The sequence below is a fragment of the Balaenoptera musculus genome, chromosome X, assembly GCF_009873245.2.
Source record: "Balaenoptera musculus isolate JJ_BM4_2016_0621 chromosome X, mBalMus1.pri.v3, whole genome shotgun sequence".
Classification (NCBI taxonomy): domain Eukaryota; kingdom Metazoa; phylum Chordata; class Mammalia; order Artiodactyla; family Balaenopteridae; genus Balaenoptera; species Balaenoptera musculus.
This window is the reverse complement of record NC_045806.1, coordinates 5,282,108-5,299,694: the sequence shown is the minus strand read 5'-3', so window position 1 is coordinate 5,299,694 and position 17,587 is coordinate 5,282,108. Positions and strand designations below refer to the sequence as shown.

The following is a 17,587-nucleotide window of genomic DNA, read 5'->3' as shown; positions in this document are numbered from 1 at the left end:
CAAGCAAAGGATATTTCTCCATTAACTGATCATGAGAAGAGAACAGAGCCTGTTCTCAAGGCCTTGAACGTGTGGCTGATAAGTCTTTGCTTGCTCCTGTTTACAGACAGGCATATAAACTAAAATGTTGGCCTGTAATCTTTTTTTTTTTTAATTTTTATTTAGTTTTGGCTGCGTTGGGTCTTCGTTGCTGCACGCGGGTTTTCTCTAGTTGCAGCGAGCGGGGGCTACTCTTTGTTGCGGTGCACGGGCTTTTCATTGCTGTGGCTTCTCTTGTTGCGGAGCACAGGCTCTAGGCACGCTGGCTTCAGTAGTTGCAGCACGTGGGCTCAGTAGTTGTGGCGCACGGGCTTAGTTGCTCCGCGGCATGTGGGATCTTCCCGGATCAGGGCTCGAACCCGCGTCCCCTGCATTGGCAGGCGGATTCTCAACCACTGTGCCACCGGGGAGGTGCCTGTAATCTCTTTTAAGGGGAATGATATTGGAATTTAATTTGTTTTTCATTCCCACAGTAAGAAGACGCCCTGAATTCCAAGCAGTTTATCTAGAAGTAATAAAAATAAGCATTAAGTATTTCATTTAATATAATCTATGTTTTTAAAGTCTGTTTTCTGCTTCTAGACAGCCATCATGCATTCTCTGTGAGAACTGGCTTCTGCAGGTGGAGAATATTCTATTTGTTAATTACTTACATTCTCTAGCAGCTTGGAATAGTAATCAAATAATGATTAACACTTCCGTGCCCAAGGATGAATTTGTCACATTTAAATGTTGAAATCCACAACATTTTAAACAGAAATCTTGTTTTCAAATCTCTGAGGAGCTGCTTATGGAAGAGAAACTGGACTTTAGACCAGTTATTCAGAAATCCACTGCTCTTTTTCTTTTTTATATACTAGGAAAGTGATGGAAAATTTTAGAGATTGTACAGGATGAGAACCTGAAGTCAGGGAAAGTATGCATGAAGTGTGCAAACTCCCCCCAAAGTGGCAGACTCATGTGCTTTGAATTGCAAGCTCATCTCTCCCAGCTCTTTATTTCCTTTCTGAAGCAGGGGGCTACTAAGGGGTTGTTTACTCCTGTTTAGTGCAGTCTTTCCTTTAGGTGGGAGCAAATCCCGAGCTTTGGAGTTGGGTAGATTTGGTTTCGAATCCTCAGCAGATTTAGAAATATATTAAGTGTGATTTAGAATTAGACTGATTTGGAAATACTGTGATCATATAGCCCCTTCATTGAAATTCTGTGATGTTCAGACATTGAATCCTTTACCTGAATTTGAGACTTTTGATACCGGTCCGATTACCTGTTCTTATTTACATTTTCGATAAACTGGAGATCCAGTCGTATTGTCTCATTGTGTTGGTCAGACCTTGGGGGTAACTCTTTATCGGGCGCTCACGTTGGCAGGTGGGAAATGATTCTCTGAATTCGCCTAGGGCATCCTCGTTTCTCCTTTCTCAAAATCAGTTTTCAGCCATTTGCCTTGAGGTTACTTTACTTCTTTTCTCTTGAGCATTTGACATCTACCCCTGGAAGGATGGCTTTGAGCTTTCTTAGGAAACTGTCTTCTACCTACTCAAGTCCCCGTTAGCTCAGTTCTCCCTGTTGGTATCTAAGTTCTTCGAGCTTCGTGGTGTTGTGACAGAGATGTGAGTAATGAATCCGGTTCCGAGCTGGTGCATGTATAATTAAGAGCACCACCTGACGCTGGTGTACTTTAGGTGGCAGGCAGGTTTAGACTTTGATATGTTACAAGCTCAGCACAGCCAACCTTTCCTCAGCCCTCAGGATTTGCCAGGCATGGCGTTCGACACAGCGAGGAGCTAACTCAGAGATAAGTGCATTCCTTAATAGGTTTCCAGTCTGGCCAGGGGCCGTGTGTGTGTGTGTGTGTGTGTGTGTGTGTGTGTGTGTGTGTAACCAAAAATAATACAAGAAGATAAGCTGGGTGTGCAGTGTGGCTTAGTAGAAAGAGCACACTTTGGGGGGGCCACCCCCACTTCTCACCTAGAAGTCCACAGCGGCTTCTTGACAGGCAGGCCTGCGTCTGCTCCAGCTGCCTACAACCCACCTACCTAAGCATTCAGAGCGATTTCACCCAAACACACATCTGAACCTCTCATCCTGTGACCTCCCCCTCCCACCCCCGGGATCCCTGTTGACTCAGGATGGGGTGCAGATTTCTGTTTTTTTTTTTACTTTTTATTTTATATTGGAGTATAGTTAATTAACAATGTTGTGATAGTTTCAGGTGTACAGCACTTATACATATACATGTATCTATTCTTTTTTAAATGCTTTTCCCATTTAGGTTGTTACATAATATTGAACCGAGCTCCCTGTGCTATACAGTAGGTCCTTGTTGGTTATCCACTTTTTTTTTTTTTTTGGCTGCGTTGGGTCTTCGTTTCTGTGCGAGGGCTTTCTCCAGTTGCGGCAAGCGGGGGCCACTCTTCATCGCGGTGCGCGGGCCTCTCACTGTCGCGGCCTCTCTTGTTGCGGAGCACAGGCTCCAGACGCGCAGGCTCAGTAGTTGTGGCTCACGGGCCTAGTCGCTCCGCGGCATGTGGGATCTTCCCAGACCAGGGCTCGAACCCGTGTCCCCTGCATTGGCAGGCAGATTCTCAACCACTGCGCCACCAGGGAAGCCCTGGTTATCCACTTTAAATATAGTAGTGTGTACATGTCAATCCCAAACTCCCAATTTATCGCTCCCCCCATCCTTCCCCCCGGTAACCATAATTTCATTCTCTAAGTCTGTGAGTCTGTTTCTGTTTTGTAAATAAGTTCATTTGTATCATTTCTTTTTGGATTCCTCATATAAGTGATATCCTATGATATTTGTCTTTCTCTGTCTGACTTACTTCACTCAGTATGACGATCTCTAGGTCTATCCATGTTGCTGCAGATGGCATTATTTCATTCTTTTTAATGGCTGAGTAATATTCCATTGTATATATGTGCCACATCTTCTTTATCCATTCATCTGTCGATGGACATTTAGGCTGTTCCCATGTCCTGGCTGTTGTAAATAGTGCTGCTATGAACATAGGGGTGCATGTATCTTTTCAAAGTATGGTTTTCTCTGGACATATGCCCAGGAGTGGGATTGCAGGATCATATGGTAGCTCTATTTTTAGTGTTTTAAGGAACCTCCATGCTGTTCTCCATAGTGGCTGAGATTTACATTCCCACCAACCGTGCGGGAGGGTTCCCGTCTCTCCTGGGGCACAGATTTCTTAGTAGGACTCCCAGGGCCACGTGGACCTCAGCCCTCTCGTGGCTCACTGAGGTTGCCTTTCTGGTCTCTGCCCCGTCTGGGCCGCTCACACTCTTCTCACTGCTCTCTCTCTGCCTGTTGCCCTCTGCTGCCTCCATCTCCTGCCCAACTCCTGTCTGTGTCTTAGGTCTCAGCCTAGCAAAGTGAAGTTGGAGGTTGATGCCCACTGTATGAGCTCCCAGTTGCTGCTGCAACAGATGACAGTAAACATAGCAGCTCTGAACAACGCACGTTTATTTTCTAACAGTTCTGGAGGTCAGACGTCTGACAAGGTCTCACTGTCTAAAATCAAAGTGTCCGCAGGGCCACGCTCCCTCTGGAGGCTCCGGAGGACAGTGTGTGCCCTGGCCTTTTCCAGGTGCTAGAGGCGTCCTGCGTTCCCTGGCCCTGGCTCCTTCCTTGATCTGTGAAGTCATAAGCATAGCATCTTCACATCTCGCCAACTCTGACCCTCCTGCCCCCCTCTCTCCCTTACAAGGACCCTTGTGATTATACTGGGCTCACTGAGATAATCCAGGAGCGTCTCCTGATCTCACAACCCTTAGCTTAATCGCATCTGGAAAGTCCCTTTTGCTGCATAAGGGTACCGATTCTCAGGTTCCGGGGACTACCCTAACCTTTCGGGGAAGGAGGGGACATGAATCTGCCCCATACACGGCTGCTCTCCTGGCACCCTGCCATCTCCTCACCGAGGGACTCCTGAGTCTCAGGAAGGCAGGGGCTCTGTGTATCTCATGCTCAGCCGTTGAATCCCAGTTCCTAGCCCAACGCCTGGTGCCCAGTAGGATGTTGAATGGAGGAACTAATAAATGAAGGACAGACCTGGGTTTAAATCCTGGCGCTGACACTCAGTTTTGATGACGTAGTGGGAAAGACACTTAACCCTCCAAACGTCAGTTTTCTCACCCGTCTAGTGCGGTGATTATACCCACCTTGCGTTGTTATATAAAGAGGAGGCAACAGAGGCCACACCAGCAGCTCTCGGCACTGGCTGCCTGTTAGCGCCGACCGGGGGGACTTTTATGGAAGACCAGTGCCCCAGCCTAATCTCCAAGGACTCTGATCCGGCAGAGTCATCGCAAGTCCTTCCTCGGTTGGTGGTGGTGGCGTGAATTGTGAGCACTGTTGGAGAGCTGCAGTCTGAACGTTTCCGAGGCCACAGGACTGGGGTGGGTAAGGAGGTTAATTATGCTGGAGAAGCCTGTAGAGAAATGTGCTCAGGTAACGTTAGAACGCCGCCTTCAAGGATTTCCCACAGGTGGGCAACGCCATGTGAGGTGGTTTAAAAAGAAAAAAAAAAAAAAAAAGATTGCAATTGGCAGAACATACAGCTTGCCTGGGGACCGGGAATGGTGGGTGAGGACCGGGCCTCGTGGGGATCCGTGCCTGTGAAGCATCCGACGTCTGGGATTGGCTTCATACGGTCCAGGTGCCTTGTGTGACAGGCACAGGGTTCTGGAACCAGAGTGATAAAGTTTTTGACAAAACATAGGCTCACCTATTAATTTTCTTTTTCAGGAATGTAACGAGTTTACCTACAGTTTTGCCGAAGAAATCCGAAGGCAGACTTTCGGGGCAGTGACACCGGGCTATGATTTCATGGCCCGACTGAGGTACATACAGAGTACATTTCCCCCCAAAGCCTGTGGAGACAGAGGATACTGTGGATACACTGTAGCAAGCTCAGTCAGCATTCTCTCCCCTGAAACGCTTACAAGGCGGTCAGTAATTAAAGGGGAATCATGCAGTGCGTGGCCAGGCCACTCAAGATGGCTCTTCTCTTGCTCTCTGTACATCCTCAGCTCGACCAGTCCTTGCTTCGTCTGCACCCTACTCACACAAACGTGCTTGCCTCCTGCCCCAGCTCGTGAGTGTCCTAACCCTTGGGCCAGAGCGGCTCCACCTGGTAGTTTATTAAAGGGAGACATCTGCCCTCCACCATGGGTGTTAACCTGAAGGGCTGTGAGCTGCTAGTTTCTGTGGTAACAGATGAGCCCACCTGACATCAATTCCCCATATAAATGGCGGCCTCCTTTGCCCCCGGGTAGCGAAGGTGGTTGCTTTGTCCTGTCTGCCGCCTGCCGAACATGATGGGGTGTCTCTCCAGGACTCTTTTGCTTTGGACATGTAAGATCTCCCATCCAGTAAGCCATAGGTGTCGCTGTCACTGTCTCCGGGCTCTTTCTCGGGTCTCCAGTCTGGGCAGCTACAAGGTTTGCAGGCCAGTGGGGCGCAGCCCGACACGCGGGTCCCTTTTTCTTCTTCAGGAGCGGAGTGGAGGCGATTCTCCCTCCCAACGCGCACGAGCTGGCTCACGACCGCCTGCACGTCTCCATCACCAACACCGAGACCAGAGAAAACTGCTTAGTCTCCAGTTTTCCCTCCCGGGAGGACCTCGTTAAGGTAACACGGCCGCATTCCTTGTTGGAGGAAATGAGCAAGTGCTGATATACGTACTTCCACAGACAGCGACCGCGCCCGCGTTCTTTAGATCCAGCATTGCATACCACGCCTGATAGATGGTACATGCCCCATAAATCATGCGTCTGACGGATGCATCCTCCAGTATCCCTCCAAGGCCACCTCCTGGCAGGCGGCTCCCAGAGGCCTCCGGAGTAGCTCAGTGTTTTTTCTCGTGACGTTCCGTGTGCTCACGTTTATCCTGGGATTAAACTTGAGTAGCAATGAACCATTCCTTACATTGATGTAGATAATACTTCTGCAGTTTGTGTAAGACTTTGTCTCAGCACTACCGTATGCAGTCCTTCCACAGTCCTGTAAATCAGGCAGGACAGGTGAGATTACTGTCCTTTTGTCGCTTTTTTAACAGAAGAAGTGGGTGGAAAGATTTTGCGTGACACACCGCAGGGTGTACTGATTGCCAGTGGGAATCCGGGTCTCTTACCTTTTCACTCTAATGTTCCCTTTCCTTTCTTCCATTTTGCGTTGATGCCTTTCTATCCAAACACATGTGAAAGTTGGTTGGGAAATCATTGTCTCTGGGAAATAGTTCAGCTGATTTGCAAATAACAGTGCACTGCTAAGGTAATACATTAAATATTTTAAATTGGAAAGGGTGCACTTCTCTTAGAAAAGCCAGGCTATTTTCTTCTTTTTCCTCTTGTGGGAATCGTAGCAAGCTTCAGGTGATAACAGAGAACGCGTGTTTGGATACAGCAGCAGGCGATGGATTGAGAGAGCTACAAGTTCCACCTGAATTAGATGATAAATGCATTGATTTTTACTATCAAAACTCACTGTTCGAATTTTATGTTTGAATGATATGATTTGAAATACCTAATGAAATGTTGAGCTGACAAGTAAAATTACTTTGTGACTTAAGAGATTAGAATATTTTCACTCCCGTCTCTCACTTATACATTAATAGTCATTCCATCTTAGAAAAATATTTTTCTATAATATTATTATACTCTTGTGTAGACTTAAAAAATAGAAAGAGAGAAGCTGATAATCCATGCCTGAATTGTCACAAATCGTCAATGCCAACACAGATACATCAGGCTTGCAGTGTTTAGAATACCTCTTCTTGTTGGTAAGAGAACAAGGTTGGGAGCAAAAGACTATCATCCTATCATGAAACAAGAGGGGAATTCTACCCACAGTTACTACCTTCTCCTTGAGTCTGGCCGTGGCTACTGTATCTACAGTGGCCGAGCCCCTGATGTTTCCTACATCCCGCCCTGATTTACTTACCACTGTTCCGCATACGTAGTTTACTGCTCTGTTTACTTAGTTTTTGTCTGTCTTCCTTCACGAGAGTGTAAGCTCGGGCTGGGGGGGTAGGAGGGTCCAGGGACTGCTGTTCTGTCCACTGCTGTATTCCCAGCGCCTGGCACAGTGTCATCTCCGTCAACCTGTGCTCCGTGAGTGAATGGGAATGAATAAATCAGTGAACTAAGATGGCATCTATTAAAAGAATGAAGAAGCTGGATCCTTCATGTTCAATGACCTGGACAAAACGTAATTCAGCTCGTTAGTGGCCCAGCTGGGACCACAGTCTGGGCCTCTAACATTCTGCTTGGTAGCCGTGCCCCCCTCCCCCAACGCGAGATAAAATCACCCTCTTAATTCCTTTCATGTGGGAGTGTCGTGAGCTGAATAACGTCCCCCAAAGATGTCCACGCTGTAATCCCCAGGACCTGTGAATACGGCATCTTACATGGCAAAAGGGATTGTATAGATGGGGTGAAGGTGAGGGTCTTGATGGGGAGGTGATCCTGGGTTATCTGGGCCGACCCAAACTAATTTAATCACATGCGTCCTTAAAAATGGAGATGTTTGCTGGTTCTGAGATGCAGGAGCCTTTGTATGAGGAGGGCACTACGGGTGCTCCCCTCGACAGCCAGTGAGGCAGAGGGACCTCAGTCCTACAGCCGATGGAACTGAATGCTGCCAGTATCTGAATGAGCAGGAAACCAAGTCTCCCCTTGAGCCCGCAGGAAGGAATGCAGCCCTGCCAACACCTGGATTTTTTTGCCCAGGTGGATCCGGCCCGTGCTGGATCCCGACCTCCAGACCCTAGGATCATACATTTATTTGTGTTGTTTTAGCCTTTCGATTTGTGGTAACTTGTTATAGCAGCCATAGCAAACTACTGCAGTAAGCAAACAGGACTTTTTTGATTTGCTTTGTTTTGGATAATAAGTACTCAGAGAACTGGTGTAATTACTTGAGTTCATTGAACAGAAGAGAACTAGTTGGCACAAATGTGTAATACCTTGTAAGGAGAATAACTGAATAATTAACATGTATCCTAGGTTATACGAGAAGCACTTTAAATGTTTGGTAGAATGCTCTAACCTTTTGCAGAAACTCAAAGAAAGGAAGGATAGATGGTTCCTTGACAGCAGATGGTGGCTATAAAAATGTATGAAATGTATGCCTGGAATACTCATGAGCGTGTAGTTCAGAAAGTAAGACTGGTGAAGACTGCAGGAGGGAGGGAGAAGAATATGAAGGGAAAATAAAATATCTCCCCCTCCCCCCAACACACACACACGCTGGGCAGTGACATGCTGTGTTCTGATGAAAGAGGCCAGTGGGAGACCGCTGTCTGGGGTGGTGGTTCTGACCGCCTCATTCAGTGTCGGGGGAGAGAAGAAAGGCGCCGGCCACTCCCCCACTTCCTTAGCTACAGACCGGAGGGCGCTGAGTTCCAGAAGCCAAGAGGAGAAGCAGCCCACAGTTTGTAACTGGCGTCTCCTGGGAGCTTTGCCTGCCTGGCTGTGATCCCTCAGCCTTGGGTTTAATGTCTATGATGTGGGAAGTCTGTAGGTGACAGACGGAGATTAAGATTGAAGCCAGAGTAGAGCACGTCAAGGATCAATTGCTAGCCAGGACAGGAATGTGGGAGAGTACTAAATATTGGTGATTTTTAATCAATGCCTCATTTATTCTCTTAATTACTAGATGTTTTTTTTCTTTTTAATGCCAAGCTCTTCATTATCCACAAGCCGACTGCTGCCTTTTATTACACATAGGCTGTCTGTGTACCTGAAAATCCAACTAGAGACCTGTACCTCAGAGTGTCTGTGTCGGTGTCCGTGTGTCTGTGTCTTGTTACACTGTCTTGGATTATCACTTGTTTTTTGTTTTTTTTAACATCTTTATTGGAGTATAATTGCTTTACAATGGTGTGTTAGTTTCTGCTTTATAACAAAGTGAATCAGTTATACATATACATATGTTCCCATATCTCTTCCCTCTTGCGTCTCCCTCCGTCCCACCCTCCCTATCCCACCCCTCTAGGTGGTCACAAAGCACCGAGCTGATCTCCCTGTGCTATGCGGCTGCTTCCCACTAGCTATCTATTTTACGTTTGGTAGTGTATATATGTCCATGACACTCTCTCACTTCGTCCCAGCTTACCCTTCCCCCTCCCCGTGCCCTCAAGTCCATTCTCTACGAGGTCTGCGTCTTTATTCCTGTCCTGCCCCTAGGTTCTTCAGAACCATTTTTTTTTTTTTTAGATTCTGTATATATGTTAGCATACGGTATTTGTTTTTCTCTTTCTGACTTGCTTCACTCTGGATGACAGACTCTAGGTCCATCTACCTCACTACAAATACCTCCATTTCGTTTCTTTTTATGGCTGAGTATTATTCCATTGTATATATGTGCCACATCTTCTTTATGCATTCATCCGATGATGGACACTTAGGTTGCTTCCATGTCCTGGCTATTGTAAATAGAGCTGCAATGAACATTTTAGTACATGACTCTTTTTGAATTATGGTTTTCTCAGGGTATATGCCCAGTAGTGGGATTGCTGGGTCGTATGGTAGTTCTATTTTTAGTTTTTTAAGGAACCTCCATACTGTTCTCCATAGTGGCTGTATCAATTTACATTCCCACCAACAGTGCAAGAGGGTTCCCTTTTCTCCACACCCTCTCCAGCATTTATTGTTTCTAGATTTTTTGATGATGGCCATTCTGACCGGTGTGAGATGATATCTCATTGTAGTTTTGATTTGCATTTCTCTAATGATTAATGATGTTGAGCATTCTTTCATGTGTCTGTTGGCAGTCTGTATATCTTCTTTGGAGAAATGTCTGTTTAGGTCTTCTGCCCATTTTTGGATTGGGTTGTTTGTTTTTTTCTTATTGAGCTGCATGAGCTGCTTGTAAATCTTGGAGATTAATCCTTTGTCAGTTGCTTCATTTGCAAATATTTTCTCCCATTCTGAGGGTTGTCTTTTGGTCTTGTTTATGGTTTCCTTTGCTGTGCAAAAGCTTTTAAGTTTCATTAGGTCCCATTTGTTTATTTGTGTTTTTATTTCCATTTCTCTAGGAGTTGGGTCAAAAAGGATCTTGCTGTGATTTATGTCATAGAGTGTTCTGCCTATGCTTTCCTCTAAGAGTTTGATAGTGTCTGGCCTTACATTTAGGTCTTTAATCCATTTTGAGTTTATTTTTGTCTATGGTGTTAGGGAGTGTTCTAATTTCACACTTTTACATGTACCTGTCCAGTTTTCCCAGCACCACTTATTGAAGAGGCTGTCTTTTCTCCACTGTATATGCTTGCCTCCTTTATCAAAGATAAGGTGACCATGTGTGCGTGGGTTTATCTCTGGGCTTTCTATTCTGTTCCATTGATCTATGTTTCTGTTTTGTGCCAGTACCAAACTGTCTTGATTACTATAGCTTTGTAATATAGTCTGAAGTCAGGGAGCCTGATTCCTCCAGCTCCATTTTTCGTTCTCAAGATTGCTTTGGCTACTCGGGGTCTTTTGTGTTTCCATACAAATTGTGAAATTGTTTGTTCTAGTTCTGTGAAAAATGCCATTGGTAGTTTGATAGGGATTGCATTGAATCTGTAGATTGCTTTGGGTAGTAGAGTCATTTTCACAATGTTGATTCTTCCAATCCAAGAACATGGTATATCTCTCCATCTATTTGTATCATCTTTAATTTCTTTCATCAGTGTCTTATAATTTTCTGCATACAGGTCTTTTGTCTCCTTAGATAGGTTTATTCCTAGATATTTTATTCTTTTTGTTGCAATGGTAAACGGGAGTGTTTTCTTAATTTCACTTTCAGATTTTTCATCATTAGTATATAGGAATGCAAGAGATTTCTGTGCATTAGTTTTGTATCCTGCTACTTTACCATATTCATTGATTAGTTCTAGTAGTTTTCTGGTAGCATCTTTAGGATTCTCTATGTATAGTATCATGTCATCTGCAAACAGTGACAGCTTTACTTCTTCTTTTCCGATTTGGATTCCTTTTATTTCTTTTTCTTCTCCGATTGCTGTGGCTAAAACTTCCAAAACTATGTTGAATAATAGTGGTGAGAGTGGGCAACCTTGTCTTGTTCCTGATCTTAGTGGAAATGGTTTCAGTTTTTCACCATTGAGGACAATGTTGGCTGTGGGTTTGTCATATATGGCCTTTATTATGTTGAGGAAAGTTCCCTCTATGCCTACTTTCTGCAGGGCTTTTATCATAAATGGGTGTTGAATTTTGTCGAAAGCTTTCTCTACATCTATTGAGATGATCATATGGTTTTTCTCCTTCAGTTTGTTAATATGATGTATCACGTTGATTGATTTGTGTATATTGAAGAATCCTTGCATTCCTGGAATAAACCCCACTTGATCATGGTGTATGATCCTTTTAATGTGCTGTTGGATTCTGTTTGCTAGTATTTTGTTGAGGATTTTGCATCTATGTTCATCAGTGATATTGGCCTGTAGTTTTCTTTCTTTGTGACATCTTTGTCTGGTTTTGGTATCAGGGTGATGGTGGCCTCATAGAATGAGTTTGAGAGTGTTCCTCCCTCTGCAATATTTTGGAAGAGTTTGAGAAGGATAGGTGTTAGCTCTTCTCTAAATGTTTGATAGAATTCGCCTGTGAAGCCATCTGGTCCTGGGCTTTTGTTTGTTGGAAGATTTTTAATCACAGTTTCAATTTCAGTGCTTGTGATTGGTCTGTTCATATTTTCTATTTCTTCCTGGTTCAGTCTCGGCAGGTTGTGCATTTCTAAGAATTTGTCCATTTCTTCCAGGTTGTCCATTTTATTGGCATAGAGTTGCTTGTAGTAATCTCTCATGATCTTATGTATTTCTGCAGTGTCAGTTGTTACTTCTCCTCTTTCATTTCTAATTCTATTGATTTGAGTCTTCTCCCTTTTTCTCTTGATGAGTCTGGCTAATGGTTTATCAATTTTGTTTATCTTCCCAAAGAACCAGCTTTTAGTTTTATTGATCTTTGCTATTGTCTCCTTCATTTCTTTTTCATTTATTTCTGATCTGATCTTTATGATTTCTTTCCTTCTGCTAGCTTTGGGGTTTTTTTGCTCTTCTTTCTCTAATTGCTTTAGGTGCAAGGTTAGGTTGTTTATTCGAGATGTTTCTTGTTTCTTGATGTAGGCTTGTATTGCTATATACTTCCCTCTTAGAACTGCTTTTGCTGCATCCCATAGGTTTTGGGTCGTCGTGTCTCCATTGTCATTTGTTTCTAGATATTTTTTGATTTCCCCTTTGATTTCTTCAGTGATCACTTCGTTATTAAGTAGTGTATTGTGTAGCCTCCATGTGTTTGTATTTTTTACAGATCTTTTCCTGTATTTGATATCTAGTCTCATAGCATTGTGGTCAGAAAAGATACTTGATATGATTTCAATTTTCTTAAATTACCAAGCTTGATTTGTGACCCAAGATATGAATCTATCCTGGAGAATGTTCCATGAGCACTTGAGAAAAATGTGTATTTCTGTTGTTTTTGGGTGGAATGTCCTATAAATATCAATTAAGTCCATCTTGTTTAATGTATCATTAAAGCTTGTGTTTCCTTATTTATTTTCATTTTGGATGATCTGTCCCATTGGTGAAAGTGGGGTGTTAAAGGTCCCCTACTATGATTGTGTTGCTGTCGATTTCCTCTTTTATGGCTGTTAGTATTTGCCTTATGTATTGAGGTGCTCCTATGTTGGGTGCATAAATATTACAATTGTTATACCTTCTTCTTGGATTGATCCCTTGATCATTATATAGTGTCCTTCTTTGTCTCTTGTAATAGTCTTTATTTTAAGTCTATTTTGTCTGATATGAGAATTGCTACTCCAGCTTTCTTTTGCTTTCCATTTGCATGGAATATCTTTTTCCATCCCCCTCACTTCAGTCTGTATGTGTCCCTAGGTCTGAAGTGGGTCTCTTGTAGACAGCATATATATGGGTCTTGTTTTTGTATCCATTCAGCCAGTCTGTGTCTTTTGGTGGGAGCATTTAATCCATTACATTCCAGGTAATTATCGATATGTATGTTCCTATCCCATTTTCTTAACATGTTTTGGGTTTGTTATTGTAGGTTGTTTTCCTTCTCTTGTTTCTGCCTAGAGAAGTTTCCTTTAGCATTTGTTGTAAAGCTGGTTTGGTGGTGCTGAACTCTCTCAGCTTTTGCTTGTCTGTAAAGCGTTTAATTTCTCCATCAAATCTGAATGAGATCCTTGCTGGGTAGAGTAATCTTGGTTGTAGGTCTTTTCTCCTTCATGCACTTTAAGTATATCCTGCCACTCCCTTCTGGCTTGCAGAGTTTTCTGCTGAAAGATCAGCTGTTAACCTTATGGGATTCCCTTGTGTGTTATTTGTTGTTTTTCCCTGCTGATTTTAATATGTTTTCTTTATATTTAATTTTTGATAGTTTGATTAATATGTGTTCTTGGCGTGTTTCTCCTTGGGTTTATCCTGTATGGGACTCTCTGTGCTTCCAGGACTTGATTAAACTATTTCCTTTCCCATATTAGGGAAGTTTTCAACTATAATCTCTTCAAATATTTCTCAGTCCCTTTCTTTTTCTCTCTTCTGGGACCCCTATAATTCGAATGTTGGTGCGATTAATGTTGTCCCAGAGGTCTCTGAGACTGTCCTCAGTTCTTTCATTCTTTTTTCTGTATCCTGCTCTGCAGTAGTTATTCCACTATTTATCTTCCAGGTCACTTATTTGTTCTTCTGCCTCAGTTATTCTGCTATTGATCCCTTCTGGAGTATTTTTAATTTCATTTATTGTGTTTTTCATCGTTGCTTGGTTCCTCTTTAGTTCTTCTACGTCCTTGTTAAATGTTTCTTGCATTTTGTCTATTCTATTTCCAAGATTTTGTATCATCTTTACTATCATTATTCTGAATTCTTTTTCAGGTAGACTGCCTATTTCCTCTTCCTTTGTTAGGTCTGGTGTGTTTTGACCCTGCTCCTTCATCTGCTGTGTGTTTTTCTGTCTTCTCATTTTGCTTACCTTACTGTGTTTGGGGTCTCCTTTTCACAGGCTGCAGGTTCGTAGTTCCCGTTGTTTTGGGTATCTGTCCCCCGTGGCTAAGGTTGGTTCAGTGGGTTGTGGTTCAGTGGTTCCTGGTGGAGGGGACTAGTGCCTGTGTTCTGGTGGATGAGGGTGGATCTTGTCTTTCTGGTGGGCATGTCCACGTCTGGTGGTGTGTTTTGGGGTGTCTGTGGCCTTATTATGATTTTAGGCAGCCTCTCTGCTAATGGATGGGGCTGTGTTCCTGTCTTGCTAGTTGTTTGGCATAGGGTGTCCAGCACTGTAGCTTGCTGGTCGTTGAGTGAAGCTGGGTCTTGATATTGAAATGGAGATCTCTGAGAGATTTTTGCCGTTTGGTATTACGTGGAGCTGGGAGGTCTCTTGTGGACCAGTGTCCTGAAGTTGGCTCTCCCACCTCAGAGGCACAGCCCTGATGCCTGGCTGGAGCACCAAGAGCCTTTCATCCACACAGCTCGGAATAAAAGGGAGAAAAAATAGAAAGAGAGAAAGAAAGAGGATAAAATAAAATAAAATAAAATAAAGCTATTATAATAAAAATAAGAAAAAATTATTAAGAAAAAATTATTAAGAAAAAATTTTTAAAAATAAATTTATTAATTTTTTATAATAAAAAATAAAAAAATTATTAAGAAAAAATTTAGGAAAGTTTTTAATTTTTTAAAATAAAAAATAAAAAAAATATTAAGAAAAAAGATTTTTTAATTTTTTAAAATAAATAATAAGGAAAAAATTATTAAGAAAAAATTTATTAAGAAAAAAAATTTTTTAAGTAAAAAAAAAACAAAAACGGACAGACCGAACCCTAGGACAAATGGTGAAAGCAAAGCCATGCAGACAAAATCTCACCCAGACGTGTACACATATACACTCACAAAAAAAGGAAAAGGGGAAAAATTAATATATCCTGCTCCCAAGTCCACCCTCCTGAATTGGGATGATTCGTTGTCTATTCAGGTATTCAACAGATGCAGGTACATCAGGTTGTTTGTGGAGCTTTAATCCGCTGCTTCTGAGGCTGCTGGGAGAAATTTCCCTTTCTCTTCTTTGTTCGCACAGCTCCCGGGGTTCAGCTTTGGATTTGGCCCCGTCTCTGCGTGTAGGTCGCTGAGGGCGTCTGTCCTTCGCTCACACAGGACGGGGTTAAAGGAGCAGCTGCTTCGGGGGCTCTGGCTCACTCAGGCCGGGGGGAGGGAGGGGTACGGATGTGGGGCGAGCCTGCCGCAGCAGAGGCCGGCGTGACGTTGCACCAGCCTGAGGCACCGTGCGTTCTCCCGGGGGAGTTGTCCCCGGATCACGGGAGCCTGGCAGTGGCGGGCTGCACAGGCTCCCGGGAGGGGCGGTGTGGATAGTGACCTGTGCTCGCGCACAGGCTTTTTGGTGGCGGCAGCAGCAGTCTTAGCATCTCATGCCCGTCTCTGGGGTCCGCGCTGATAGCCGCGGCTCGTGCCCATCTCTTGAGCTCGTTTAGGCGGCGCTCTGAATCCCCTCTCCTTGCGCACCGCGAAACAAAGAGGCAAGAAAAAGTCTCTTGCCTCTTTGGCAGCTGCAGACTTTTTCCTATCACTTGTTTTTTGTGCATCTCCCAGTGTTCCTATTTAGGTCTGTCATTCCCTGATGGTGTCCTCTGAGGCTAATTATGTTTGAGCCTCAGTTTTCTCAACTGTGAAATGGAGATGAAAGCTAATTGGTGTTACCATGGCGAGTAAAGTGAAAAAATCATGTAAAAATGTGCTTGAAATAGTCAAGTCCTATAAGCTTGTTAATTACAGTCAATATTTAGTAAATAATGAACAAATAAGATAATAAGCCACACACGTCACTGGTCAGCATCCCTGTGTGAGTCTGTCATGAAATTTTAAGGTCCCTGCTTTCTTTTTGCAGACTGGGTAGGCTTCACCCTTTCTTAAACATTTTCTTCTTTTACCCCTTATCTTTGTTCATGAGCAGTGTGCTCACTTACGTCTATAAAATCTCGGGAAATGGATTACGACCAAGTTTTGCTGCCTTTAGGCATCTGATTTTATACCTCTTCAACCATTGACCTGGTGTACATTCACCAATGTGCTTTTGTGTGATGATTCATGCTTAAATTATATTAACTTCACTTTTGGTGGCATGAAAAAATTATTCTTTCATCTGATAACTGCAATGATAGTTGATTATTTTCTGAGAACCTCTTTGGACCAATTATGTGGTCCAAAGACTCATTTTATTTGGGATTGGATTTCCATAGTATTTGGGATCTTATGTCCATGGTGATTTAATTCAGTGCTATGGTCTGAATGTTTGTGTCCCCCCCAGATTCCTGTGTTGAAATCCTAACCCCCAGTATGATGGTACTTGGAGGCAGGGGTCTGTGGGAAGTGATTAGGTCATGCGGGTGGAGCCCTCATGAATGAGATTAGTGCCCTTGTAAAAGAGACCCCAGAGAGCTCCCTCACCTCTTCCACCATGTGAGGACATAGAAGTGGGTTCTCAGTAGACACTGAATCTGCCAGCCCCTTGATCTTGGACTTCTGAGATTCCAGAACTGTGAGAAAATAAACTTGTGTCCTTTCTAAGCCACCCAGTCTGTGGTATTTTGTTGTAGAAGCCTGAGCAGACTGAGACAGGAACTTGGCACTGACAGGTGAGGATGCTGCTGTAACAAATACCTAAAAGTGTGGAAGCGGCTTTGGAGCTGAGTAACGGGCAGGGGCTCAATGAGTTGAGAGGTGCATGTTAGAAAAAGCCTGCATTGCCGTCGGTGATTCTGGTGACGACTCGGAAAGAAAAAAACAAACCGTAGAGAGAGCCTCCATCTTCTTAGAGAGACCTGGATAGTAAAGGCCATACTGATGAGGTCTCAGACGGAAGCGAGGAAATGTTATCAGACAATGGAGGAAAGGTCACCCGTGTTATACATTAACCAAGAATAGCAGGATTATGTTCATGTCCTCGTGTTCTGGGGATGGTAGAACTTGCAAGTGATGACACTGGATATTTGATGAGGTGATTTCTAAGCAAAGTGTTGAAGGAGCAGCCTGGGTTCTCTTGGCTACTTAGAGTAAAACGCAAGAAGAGAGAAATGACTTAAAGATGGAATTGTTCCTTAGAAGCAAAGCAGAACTTAAAGATTTGGAACATTCTCAGCCTATGCATACTGGAGAGAATAAGAGAGCCTGTTTAGGACACAACAGGAAGGGTGTTGCCATCTGGCCAGATAACCTTGTGATAAGGAGGTTCGATGAGTTGGCCGTCTAGACAGAAGCCAGGACCTATATGTAGTCGAAGACCATGGACAAAGGCCATTCAGAGATCATCAGTGCGGCTCCCTTCCACCAGAGGCCCCCGAGTGCCAGGACCCCCGCCAGCACAGGGCACTGCAGAGACATCCCACTAGGGCAGTGCCCTGCAGAGCCATGGGGGTGGGGCTAAGCCCCACATTGCCCCGTAACCCCATACTGTAGAGCACTGATTCCAGCCCTGGGGAGTGTCGGCCAGGAGGCCCAGGCATAGAGGCAAATACTTG

At 43.9% G+C, this 17,587-nt stretch overlaps 1 protein-coding gene across 10 annotated transcripts in view; it reads left to right on the top strand.

The window, feature by feature from the left end:
• Window positions 1-17,587, top strand: part of PNPLA4 (patatin like phospholipase domain containing 4) — a 108,916-nt gene that overhangs the window by 2,075 nt on the left and 89,254 nt on the right. For all 10 annotated transcript variants that reach the window (XR_005018280.1, XM_036839206.1, XM_036839209.1 and 7 more), the window contains 2 exons: window positions 4,799-4,893; window positions 5,548-5,683. Coding sequence is in view for 9 of the 10 variants with exons in the window: in XM_036839206.1 (XP_036695101.1) it covers window positions 4,799-4,893; window positions 5,548-5,683 (231 nt within the window). In the remaining variant the exon portion in view is untranslated. The remainder of the gene's footprint in view (window positions 1-4,798; window positions 4,894-5,547; window positions 5,684-17,587) is intronic.